Raw genomic sequence first — 12419 nt, 5'->3', positions numbered from 1 at the left:
ATCATAGATGGAGAAAACAAGATATTCAATGATAAAACCAGATTTAAACCATACATATCCACAAACCCAGCCCTACAGAAAGTACTAGAAGGAAAACACCAAACCAAGGAAATCACCTATGTCCACAAGAACACAGGAAATAGTTGAGCTTACAGCAGCAAATCACAAAGAAGGGAATTGAACACACAATGCTATCACCAACAACATGAACAAAAATAACAGGAACTAGCAATCACTGGTCATTAATATCCATTAATATAAATGGTCTCAACTCACCTATGAAAAGACACAGGCTAACACTGGATACAAAAACAGAATTCATCCTTCTGCTACATACAAGAAAGATACCTCAAACTCACAGACAGACGTCACCTCAGAGTAAAGAGTTAGAAAAAAGTTTTCCAATCAAATGGACCTAAGAAACAAGCTGGTTTAGCTATCCTAACATCTAACACAATAGACTTCAAACTAAAATCAGTCAAAATGATAAAGAAGGTCATTCATATTCGTCACAGGAAAAAATCCATCAAGAGGAAATCTCAATTCTGAACATCTATGCCCCAAACACAAGGGCTCCCACACTTGTAAAAGAAACATTACTAAAGCTTAAATCACAAATCAAGCCCCACACACTAATAGTGGGAGACTTCAACACCCCACTCTCACCACTGGACAAATCTGCCAGACAGAAGCTTAACAGAGAAATAAGGGAACTAACAGATGTTAGGACTCAAATGGACTTCACAGACATCTATAGAACATTCCACCCAAACACAAGAGTATACTTTCTTTTCAAGGTTCCTCATGGAACCTTCTCATAAATAGACTCAGAAACAAAGCAAACCTCAACAGATACAGAAAAAATTGGAATAAATCCCTGTACCCTATCAGATCACCACAGCTTAAAGTTAGAATTCAACAGCAACATTAATTTCAGAAAGCCCACAAACACATGAAAATTGTGCAATGATCAATTGAACCATCACTGGGTCAAGGAAGAAATAAAGAAATAAAAGACTTCCTAAAATTTAATGAAAATGACCTCACAACATACCCAAACTTAGGGGGCACAATGAAAGCAGTGCTGAGAGGAAAGTTCAGAGCGCTAAGTGCCCACATAAAGAAGCTGGAAAAAGAAGGGATTTTAAGAGCCCAACCCACGTGAAGGAATGCACTCTTGGCCTGTACACATGGGCCAAGGCCCGGCCCAGGATCATGCGGTGGACTTTGGGGAGCCTGGGGAGTGGAGGGTGGATTGGGGGGGCAGATGGGGGTTGAGGGGGTGGGTTGGGGGAGATCAGGGAGAAGGGATGACATGTGAAGCAAGCTTGTTCCTAATTTGAACCAATAAAAAAAATAAGAAAAAAAAGAAGCTGGAAAACTCCCACACTAACTAGTGAATTAACAGAACTGAAAGCACTAGAACAAAAAGAAGCAAACTCACTTAGAAGGCATAGATGGCAAGAAATACTCAAATGGAGGGCTGAAATCAATAAAATAGAAACACAGAAAACAATACGAAGAATCAATAAGACAAAGAGTTGGTTCTTTGATAAATTCAACAAAATAGACAAACCTTCATCCAAACCAACCAAAGACACACAGAGAGAATATCCAAACTAACAAAATCAGAAACAAAAAGGGGAACATAACAACAGCCACTGAGGAAATCCAGAGAATCATCAGGTTATACTTTAAAAACCCGTACTCCACAAAATTGGAAAACTTTGAGAAGATGGGCAATTTTCTAGATAAGTACCACATACCAAAATTAAATCAAGAACAGATAAACAACTTAAACACACCTATAATCCCTAAGAAAATAGAAACAGTTATCAATAGTCTCCCAACCAAAAAAAGCCCAGGTCTAGATGGATTCAGTGTAGAATTCTACCAGATGTTCAAAGAGATCTAATACCAATACTCCTCAGATTATTTCACACACTAGAAATAGAAGGAACATTTCCAAACTCTTGTTTATGAGGCTACAGTTATCCTGATACCCAAGCCACATAAAGACACAATTAAGAAAGAGAATTACAGACCAATTTCCCTCATGAACATAGATGCAAAAATACTCAATAAAATACTGGCAGGCCGAATTCAAGAATACATCAGAAAAATCATCCACCATGACCAAGAAAGATTCATCCCAGAGATGCAGGGATCATTCAACATATGAAAATCCATCAATGTAATCCACCATATAAACAAATTGAAAGAAAAAACCCACATGATCATCTCACTAGAAAAGGCCTTCAACAAAATTCAACACCCCTTCATGATAAAGGTCTTGGAGAGAATAGGTATACAAAGAACATACCTAAACATAATAAAGGCAATACACAGTAACCCAACAGCCAACATCAAACTCAAAGCAATCCCGCTGAAATCGGGAACAAGACAAGGCTGTCCACTCTCTCCATATCTATTCAACATAGAACTCGAAGTTCTAGCTATAGCAATAAGACAACAAAAGGAGATCAAAGGGATACAAATTGGAAAAGAAGAAGTCAAACTCTCACTATTTGCTGATGATATGATAGTTTACATAAGTGACCCCAAAAGTTCTACCAGGGGATTCCTACAACTGACAAACATCTTCAGCAATGTAATAGGATACAAGATTAACTTTTAAAAAATATCAGTAGCCTTGGTCCTGCCTCGGTGAGATGATGGGACCGACTTGGTAGACTTCCTAGGGGAGGCCTCACCCTCTCTGAGGAGCAGATGGGAGGTGGGGAGAGTAGAGGGAGTGGGAAGAGAGAATGTAGGGGAAACTGGGATTGGAATGTAAAAAATAAATTAATAAATAACCACGAGCAAGAAATGACCCGCCAATGATGGCCCCACAGCAGGTCAGAGTGGTTCTGAGCCAGATTTAAGATTTAAAGATGTTTCCAGGGACTGGAGAGCTGGCTCAGAGGTTAAAGAGCACTGGCTGCTCTTCCAGAGGTCCTGAGTTCAATTCCCAGCAACCACATGGTGGCTCAAAGCCATCCGTAATGAGATCTGGTGCCCTCTTCTGTTGTGCAGGTGTACATGCAGGCAGAACACTGTATACATAATAACAATACAGTAATAAAGATGTTTCCAGACTCTTGACTTTATGAATAGATTTAATATCACTACCTATGAAGAGCATTCTCCATGATGGGCTTAGAACCCTGGCTACTGGAGGCTGAAGCAGGATTTCAAGTTCAGGGCCAGCCTGGGCTACAAAGAGCAAAAGCCAGGCTGAGAACCTTAGGGTGACCTTGTCTCCAAATAGAAATGAAGACAGAGCTGAGTGAAAGAGTATTGCCTGGTGTGGCTTCAGTCCCCAGTGAGAGAGACTGATCTAGCACAGGGCCTACACGTGTGTCAGTCAGCATGATGGAGCCAGTGCAGGCCAGGGGAAGCAGGCTGAGGTGGGAACAAATAAAACAGAACTGGGCGCAGTGTGCCAAGTGTTGGTTGGAACTGCCAGGCACAGACCTTCCTTTTCTAGAGGAGCAAGAAGTGTGAAAGGCAGACACATCTTGGGGGAGTCTCTAGAAATAAGGGTAAAGCTGTTGTGTTGCATGAATAAATAAAAGACCAATATGTAACATGAAAAATAAAAGATTCAGAGACAGGTATTGGGGTTCAACTTGAAGATGGGGGAAGCAAAACAGCCAAGCTTCCAGAGAGCTCTTACTGCTAACAGGGCTGGGGTGTTCCTAGTCTCAACTCGCCTGGAGAATGAATCCTTGATACTGAACCATTCTATCCTCAGTATGGCTGGAGAATCAATGCTGATACTCACCTCGCTCCTGTCTTATACACCTCCCTAATGCCGGGATTAAAGGCGTGTGATCCCAGGCACTGAGATCATCTTTGTGTGAGATGTTTCTCTTTAGGACTGGATCAGTCTTGTGTAGATCTGGGTGGCCTTGGACTCACAGAGATCCGTCTACCTCTTCATCCTGAGTCCTAGGACTAAAGGTGTGTACCACCACCTCTAGCTTCTGGCTGCTGGGATTAGTGTGTGCCTGGTTTCTATGGCTTGTGGCTGACTTTGCTTTCTGAATCCTCAGGCAAGCTTTAATAAATCATAAATAATATGCCACTACACTGTTGGAGTTTGAGAAGGATCGTCACCCTGTCGGGAATGGGCACACGTGTGAATTGAGGCAGGAGGAAGGGAAAGTGCTACCCAGACTCACACCAGGTTCCAGGACTCTGAATGCCCTTTGGCTTTTTCAGCTGGAAGCCAAGCGACTAGAGACATCGCTTAGATGTTCTCACGGGAATCACTTCCAACCTTGACCTTTATAATACTCTTGATACTGTCCAAGGGTGACAGTGGAAAGAGGCCATGTTCCTCCACCCACATGGCATAGAGCTGGCCTCCTTTGCAGGACATTTCTGAAGCCAAGGAGCATGTGACCTGACAGAACAAGGTACCAGCCACAGAAGGGCGGTGACTGGAAACAAGGAACAGAGGCCTGATGAGAAGCCAGGGTGATTGATGGCTGCCGCACTGAGGACTAATTAGTAAGAGCAGACACCCTTCTGGGAGGTTTTTTTTTTTTTTTTTTTTTTTTTTTCCTGACCAAAAGTTGGGAGGGCACCTTATGCGTCTGAATTTTGATGGTTAACGACAGGCACAACCAAAATCAAGCAAAAAAGAAATGAACTAAGTCCCCCAGGAAACAGGAAATATTCAGAGAAATAGGCTGGTGATTGGCTCTATAGTTTACTGCTTGTGGGCAGAGATATAACTGGTGAGCCCCGAGCCAGCCAGAGTCACAAAAAGCTGCTGTAAGTCCGAGTGGTGTTGGAAGGAGGCCTGTGAAGCAAAGCATGACCCGTCTCCTCCCCTACTGTAGTAGAAAGATGTAGCAGGCTTTCTCTTTGGGCCATCACACAGCTCCCAAATAAAGACATGGGGACCTATTCTTAATTACAAATGGTCAGGCCCGCCCCCAACCAGCTTCTCTAACCTAAATCAATCCTTTTCCCTTCGTCTACATATTGCCTCAGGGCTTTTTACCTTTCTTTTCTTCTGTATGTATTGCTTCCTGCTTCTTCCACGTCTGTCTGTCTGGCAGCTTCTCCTCTAGAGCCTAGATTCCTTCTCTCTCACCAGCCCCGCCTATCCCTTCGCTGCCTAACTATTGGCCGGTCAGCTCTTTATTAGACCAATCAGACGCCTTAGGCAGGCAACACATCTTTAAGTAATTAGACAAATGCAACACATCTTTACGTGGTTAAAGCAATATTCCACAACATAACCAGATACAGCACACCTTTACATAGTTAAGTAAATTCCTCAACAGAAAGAAAAGAAATGAAAACTACAACTAGAGAGTTGAGATAGGTACTAATGTACCTCTGACCCCAACAGAGGCTGACCGGTCACTGAATCTGAGGCCAGGCTATGTAACTGGACCCTGTTTCAAAACAAAAACAAAATCCATCAAGATGTGGTAATCCATCCCTTGTGGTACTGCCTGCTTCTGTAATCTACTTTCTATTAACAAAATGCTATTATCCTTTAACAGATTCATTCCATTCATAGTTCAAGGACACAACGCCAGGCTCCGGTGAGGACCTGAAGACTGGGGATACCCCACGGAGGGGAGTGTGTGGGAGGAAGAGAGGCCACATTGCCAGAGAGAAAGCCAGAGAGAGGTTGGGGTCAGGCTGTGCATTACAACTCACTACCAGAGCTACCTCAATCCCCCCCCCCCCCGGGGGCAATTGTGCCTAGTGACCTGAGAACCTCCCCTTGACCTCATAACTTAAAGGTCCCTCTATCTCAACATCACTCACACTGAGGACCCAGCCGCCACACCATGGGGTGGGGTGGAGGCAAACCTCATCCAAACCTCACAGAGTCTGTTAGGACAGCTGAAAGCTATTGTCTCTAAGAAGAAGGCTGTGGTAAGGCAGGGGGCGGGGGCGTGGAGGGGTTTGGTCACAAATCCTGTATCACTTTTTGGCTTTTAAGCTATGTATGCAGGGGATTTGAAAAGGCCATGGCCTAAATCTCAGTGAAACCTGGAGGAGAGGGGGTCAGGCTTGGCTGGAGGACAGAAGCGGGAACTGGTGCTGTCCTTATGTGGGAGAGGTGATGTTTGTTTCCTGAAGGAAAACACCCTGTAATTGGGGGGGGGGGAGCTGGAGCCAGGGAGCCTGGTGACCATTTAGCTCTAAATGAGCCCAGAGGGAGTGAGTGAGTGAGTGAATACAAGAGGGAAGAAAGGTAATGACAGACTACTGTGGAGTCGTCCAGGAGCTAGGCTATCCTCTCTTGCTGCAACCCAACCCCTCACCATGGAACCTTTGGACTGTGGGATCTTGTCCCTGCGTTGAGTACATTGGACAGGGGTGAGTGCCCTCCCCAGGTTTGGCTAGTTGGTCATTTTCTAAGTATTTGAAAGTGTGTCTGGGAGTTAGTCCTACAGGTGGCAATGACAGGTGAGGGGCGTGGCTAACACATGTGGGCCGAGTGGCCCAGAAAGAAGACAGGCTCCGTTCTGCTGGCTTGTCGGGTTCCAGCTCGTTCCCAGGAGACAGGATAAAACTCTCCCTGGGTTCAGTGCACTGCCCCTGTGCCTTTATGGTAAATAGCTTCTCCTTGGTTGTAGAAGACCTTGCCATTTGCTGGCAAACAAAGACCTTTGACTTGAGACAACTTTGCCCACTTCCTCAATATTTTCTGGTAAACTTCTTCCAATCTACTCCCTCCTGGGAAGCCCATGAAGTCTTCATCAGCCCCTTCCTTCCCAGGACCAAACTCACAATTCAATTTATATCTTGAACAACTTGGCTGGTCTAACAAACCACAAACCCATTTTCTCCACAAGGCCATTTGGTCCAACTCAGATCTCAGGGTTCCAGCCAATGGCCCCCAATAGCACCCATGTCAGGAGTCCCATTACCAGACCTCAGCCTAGGATAAGGACAGTGACATCAGAGTCCTCTAGAGTGTGTTAAGTACAGAGTTCCTGTCTCGACTTTCCCACCCCTGAGACTCTAATCCAGAAGACCTCAAGAGACTCCTAAAGCATCCCTGCTTGGAAACCCCCAATCTGCATCACTCATTTGGTGACTGACATGAACGGCCTTATACATTCACTGATCTCTTCTCGTGTTTCAAATTTTGCTCATGGTTAAAATCTTCTGGCCCACATGGTTAGAGAGAGCTGGTGGTGGATCACCGGGACATTCCGTGTTTTCTTATTTTAAGATTTATTTATTATGGGCTGGAGAGATGGCTCAGAGGTTAAGAGCACCGACTGCTCTTCCAGAGGACCTGAGTTCAATTCCCAGCAACCACATGGTGGCTCACAACCATCCGTTATGAGATCTGTTGCCCTCTTCTGATGTGCAGATATACATGGAAGCAGAATGTTGTATACACAATAAATAAATGAAATTTAAAAAAAAATTTTTTAAAGATTTGCTTATTATTTCAATTTGGTATTCATGAGTGTTTTGCCTGCGTGTATGTCTGTGTACCACATGTGTGCCTGGTGCTTGGATGGTGGCGGCAGAAGAGGGCACAGTATCCCTTGGAACTGGAGTTACGGATGGCTGTGAGCCACCATGTGGGTGCCGGGAATTGAATCCAGGTCCTCTGTAAGACCAGTCAGTGCTCTAACCACTGAGGCATCTCTCCATCCCGGGACCTCTAGTCTCCAGGTATCTTGTAGACCCACTGTGCTGTCCTCCTGCCTAATGTGATGATCACCACTGAAGGAAGTGGCCATCCTAAGTCTTGGGTAGCTGTTTGTCATGCACAGGGTGCCAGGGAAAGTCCAAAAGGGAGGTGGTGTTCATGTAGGAGCAGAATCCCTGTGAGCACCCCTCACCCGGTGCCTTACAAAGCCAGCGTTGTTTGGGGGAGTTGTAATTATTGGATACTTCCTTGAAGTCTAATATCAGGACATGAACTTCCCGAAAACCCGGCGAAATGGCCCTCGGACAGAGTGTGGACCAAACAAGCCACAGATGGATGGGCTAGCGTTCACCAATGTGGACGTGCTGGGCAGTCACCACCCAGAACTCCTCTCCGTGCCCAGGCATCCCTCAATCCCTCAGCTGTAAGTATTGTCCCAGACCCCATACAAAGGACAGAGGGCAAACACCATTAAGAGAATTTAGTGCGGCTGCCAAAGGTCTGGATGACTCGGGAGCTGGGGGTGTGCTGGGGTTGGAGGTAGCAGACTGTGCCCCACAAGTTCTGCTGGGGGTTTGGGGGCCGGAAAACGAGGGACTTGAAGAACAGAGGTTAATGCCCCTGGAGGTCAACACTGTAGGAGGCTGGAGCTGAGCATGAGGAAGCTTCCAGAAGCTTGCTGGGAATCCACGGGGTTTCTCTCAGAGGGCATTGATCACAGGTTTCTCTCAGCGGAGTACTTACCTAAAGTAGCAAAACCCAGGTGGCCAAGGCTGTTCGCATTCATTTGCCTACTTGGCCAAACCCCTGCTTTTCTATTCCCTATCCTCCCCTCTTCTCCCCTCTGCTTTTCACAGAATCTGATTTCCCCTCTCCGACACACTCATGCCCTCCTCCCTTCACCCGCAGACTCCCCGGGCTTCTGCACCTGCGGATGCTGCGCGGGCTCAGGCCTGTGACGATGAGAGCGGTGCCCAGAAGGAAGCCCATAAAGCCGAGGGCCAGGCCCAGGCCACAGACCAGGGTCTCTGTGGTGTCCGGCGGCGGAGTAAGCACCTGGGGCTCTGGGAGAGAAATCCAGGGTCAGAGGACGCAGGAAGGGATCTGGAGTAGAGTAGACGTGGAAAGGCACGAGAGAGGGAGCTCCGTACCCCAGTGCTGGAGGAGCGGTGCCTCCAGGCCCCAGTGCTCCACCCGGCAGTCATACATGTCTTCGGCCCAGGGCACAAAGGTCAGGTAGTGGAACTTCCGGAACCTGTGGTTAGGCTGGGTGTAGAAGCTGGTCTGGGCCACTCCCTTAGTGACTGGCTGGTTGTTGCGCAGCCAGGTGACATTGATCACAGGCGGGAAGATATCATCCACGATGCAGATGAGGACATTGGGCTTTCCCAGCTCCACAGGAGACTTCGGGAGTACGGTCACCCTGGGGGGCACTGTGAGGAAGGAGACCCTTACAGCCGGGCCTTACGAGGGCCAAGATTAAGGGACCCGTCCTCCCATGTGGCCACCTGCAGGAGTGCTCTGGGGTGGTGTCTGCTGGGGCAGGAGGGGACCGGAGGACTCTGAAGGGGGGTTGAGGATCCTGTCCAGTCCCCTCCACTGCCTAGATAGGTGGGGCAGAGGGAGGGCCAGGTACCACTGATGGCTCTGGTTCGGTTGGAGCGTTCCACCAAGATGTCCAGATGAGCTCTGATCATGGCGATACTGGCCAGGCCACTCTGAAAGTTCGAGTATTGGGTGTCCCCAAACTCAGGCAGACGCCACACGACCTCCCCGTTCTTCAGATCCACAGAGAAAATTTGTTCCCCATCAAATTCGTGTGTGAACTGCCCAGAAGCATCGTAAGACTGGTAGAAGGCTGGTCCGTAGGAGCCCATGTGGTCGGCTGTTTTGGGCGAGGGCAGGATGAGAAGAGAAGTGAGTGTCACTCAGGTGTGTGACCTGCTGAGTCTCAGCCTGGCCTCGTCCTGGGCTGTGTGCGGGGACAGTCCTGTTATGCCATAGCAGACCCTTGAAGAGTTGCAGAGAGATGGGAGAGACAGGACAGAGGGGCGTGGCCAGAGCATGAACGGTGGAGCTAGCAAAGCAGGCTGGGAAGCGGGGTGCCCACGCAAGGACTTAGTTTCCAGTCTTCCACCATCTGCTGAAGCTGTAGTCACAGCCACGCTGTCAGGTCTTGTGTGTACAATGGTAAATTTGGGGTGAGGAGGAAACGGCTAAGGTGAAGCACTAAGGGGAGCTTTTGGCCACGAGAGGCTTCGTAGAAGTGAGCGAGGGACAGCAGGGGTGTGAATTAAGATCTATGACCCAGAGACTGAGGCGATGGGAAGGACAGCTTTCCACAAGCCAGGCACAGCAACACACTCAGAAGGTGGGGGCAGGAGGATCAGAAGATCAAGACCAGCCTGGCCACATAGGTAAATGAAACTCTGTTTTATAAACACTTGGAGGTGGAGAGGGAGACAGAAGAGCCCAAAGCCTTGTAGGATACACTGGACATAAAGTCAGGAGTTCAAGCCAGGCGGTAGTGGAGCAGCCTTTAATCCCAGCACCAGGAGGTAGAGTCAGAGGATCTCTGAGTTCGGGGCCAGTCTGGTCTACAGAGCAAGTTCCAGGACAGCCAGGGCTACACAGAGAAACCCTGTGTGTGTGTGTGTGGGGGGGGGGGAGTTCGGAAGTTTACGTCCCAGCTTCCATCTCAGAGTGATGATAGAATGGGCCTCACTCACTCCATGGCAGGGCGGGCGCGCGGTTTCCTGGATACCCGGACTACCTTTCAACCCTTTCAGAGTTCCACAGTTAGGAGCTGGATGTGGGGGGCTGTGTGTGAGGGCCAGGAGCTCACATATAAACACAGTGGAGGAGCTTCAGGGAAGCTGGATGGGAATTGCGTGTTGCGAGCCAGGAAGTGGTACAGGAGCCGGGGTGCTGTGCAGTGAGGCGGGTGTGGGCATGGGTCTCAGAAAAGAGGAAGGAACGAGGCGGACTCTGAATGTAAAAGGGGCCCAGAGGAGACCCTGGCGCAGCAGGTGGCTGGATCCAGAGTGAATGTGACAGAATTGCAGGGATTTGTCTGCAGAGTCGCCGCCCGCCCGCATACCAGAGAGAGAGAGGGAGACATTGTGTTAGCACAGGGAAGTGTCACCCTAGGTCCCCTCCCACCCCCAGGTGTCCCGGGCCCCTGGTACTTACCCTTGATGGCCCGTACTCCCTGAGGATTCAGGAAGCTTATCAGGGTGTGGAATGCCAGGACCAGCTCCACAGGGAGGACCATTACTGAGGGTGTGGGGGGTGGCGCTTTAGCAACGTCTATTTGGGGAGCGAGGGAGCAAGATGGAGGTAAAGAGAAACAGATCTAGGTTAGGGGAAGACCCTTGCTGTAAGCAACCAATCAGAGCAGTTCTCTGAGTTAACGGGTCTGTTGCCGGGTAAAGAAGCAGAGAGCCTGGGTGGAGAAGGATGGAGGCCATGGGTCACCTGTCACTTCATCCTCCAAGAAGGGGCTTCAGAAAGGATCGGGGAGGTCTCAGAGCACCAAGGGGCTGTGCTGGGACAAAGCATCCAGCTGATAGAAGGAACCCTCGGGACAAATTTGGGGTAAAAAATGAAATAAAATACAATAAGAAACTTTAAAGGGAAATCACTGGATAAAATAAACCACAGAATAAAATTGTTTTTCTGGTCATTGGTGGCGCGCACGCCTTTAATCTCAGCACTTGGGAGGCAGAGGCAGGCGGATCTCTGTGAGTTCGAGGCCAGCCTGGCCTACAGAGCGAGTTCCAGGACAGGTTCCAAAGCAATGCAGAGAAACCCTGTCTCAGAAAAAAAGAAAAAAGAATAGAATAAAATTGTTTTCAAAAACATCATTTTATTTTATCCTGCAAGAAAGAATGTGTAATGGGCTTAGCTGCTTCCCCTGAAGGAAAGCTGCAGGCAGTTCCCACAACAGATGTGAGGCAGGCAGAGGGTGCTGGTGGTCGGCATTTGTTACTTCTGGTGCCCAGGCACCCTCGTTCATGCTGGCCAGTGTAGCAGGCTTTCTTGGACCACCTGCCCCCAAGTCATAATTCAGAGACTTACTATTAACTGCGAATACTCAGCCTTAGCTTAGGCTTGTTTAAAGTTTTTTTATTAACTTTAATTAACTCATTTCTATTAATCTATGTGCTGCCTGAGTCTCGTTTACCTCATCTACGTAGTGTCCCCTCCTGCTTTCCTGCCTTCTCCATGGCTGGTCCCCGTCTGGCTGGCTGGCTGGCTGGCTCCCCTTTTCTCTCTGCCTGCCCCTATTCCTCCTCTGCCTAGCTATTGGCTGTTCATCTTTTTATTAGACCAATCAGGTGCCTTAGGCAGGCAAGGTAAAAGAGTAACACATCTTTACATAGTTAAACAAAGGCAGCAGAAACAAATGTAACACATCTTTACATAATTAAACAGTTGTTCTTCAACACAAATGTAACGCATCTCTACTTAAAGTTATTCTGCAACACAAACAAATGTAATACATCTTTACATAGTTAAACATTCTAGCCTGGGCGGTGGTGGCGCACACCTTTAATCCCAGCACTAGAGAGGCAGAGGCAGGCGGACCTCTGTGAGTTTGAGGCCAGCCTGGTCTACAAGAGCTAGTTCCAGGACAGTCTCCAAAACCACAGAGAAATCCTGTCTCGAAAAACCCAGAAAGAAGAAGAAAAAAAGCATTCTATTCCACAACAGGCCAGAGGTTGGCTGGCATGCACATGCCCCTGGCTTTTGCCTTTTGGTGGGC

The 12419-nt window shown here is 48.0% G+C and overlaps 1 protein-coding gene across 1 annotated transcript; it reads right to left on the bottom strand.

Moving 5' to 3' along the window:
• Positions 1-8163: 8163 nt before the first annotated feature.
• Positions 8164-10984, bottom strand: LOC100760208 (HLA class II histocompatibility antigen, DO alpha chain). Its single transcript, XM_027388668.2, has 5 exons — positions 10844-10984; positions 9288-9536; positions 8803-9084; positions 8580-8715; positions 8164-8395 (listed from the first exon to the last, which is right to left on the bottom strand). Exons 1-5 carry the CDS (start codon positions 10923-10925, stop codon positions 8392-8394), a joined length of 753 nt encoding a protein of 250 aa, XP_027244469.1. The 5' UTR covers positions 10926-10984; the 3' UTR covers positions 8164-8391.
• Positions 10985-12419: the final 1435 nt, after the last annotated feature.

Source organism: Cricetulus griseus, assembly GCF_003668045.3.
Source record: "Cricetulus griseus strain 17A/GY chromosome 1 unlocalized genomic scaffold, alternate assembly CriGri-PICRH-1.0 chr1_0, whole genome shotgun sequence".
Lineage (NCBI taxonomy): Eukaryota > Metazoa > Chordata > Mammalia > Rodentia > Cricetidae > Cricetulus > Cricetulus griseus.
Note: the sequence above shows the minus strand (reverse complement) of the source record. Positions and strands in the feature narration are given on the sequence as shown.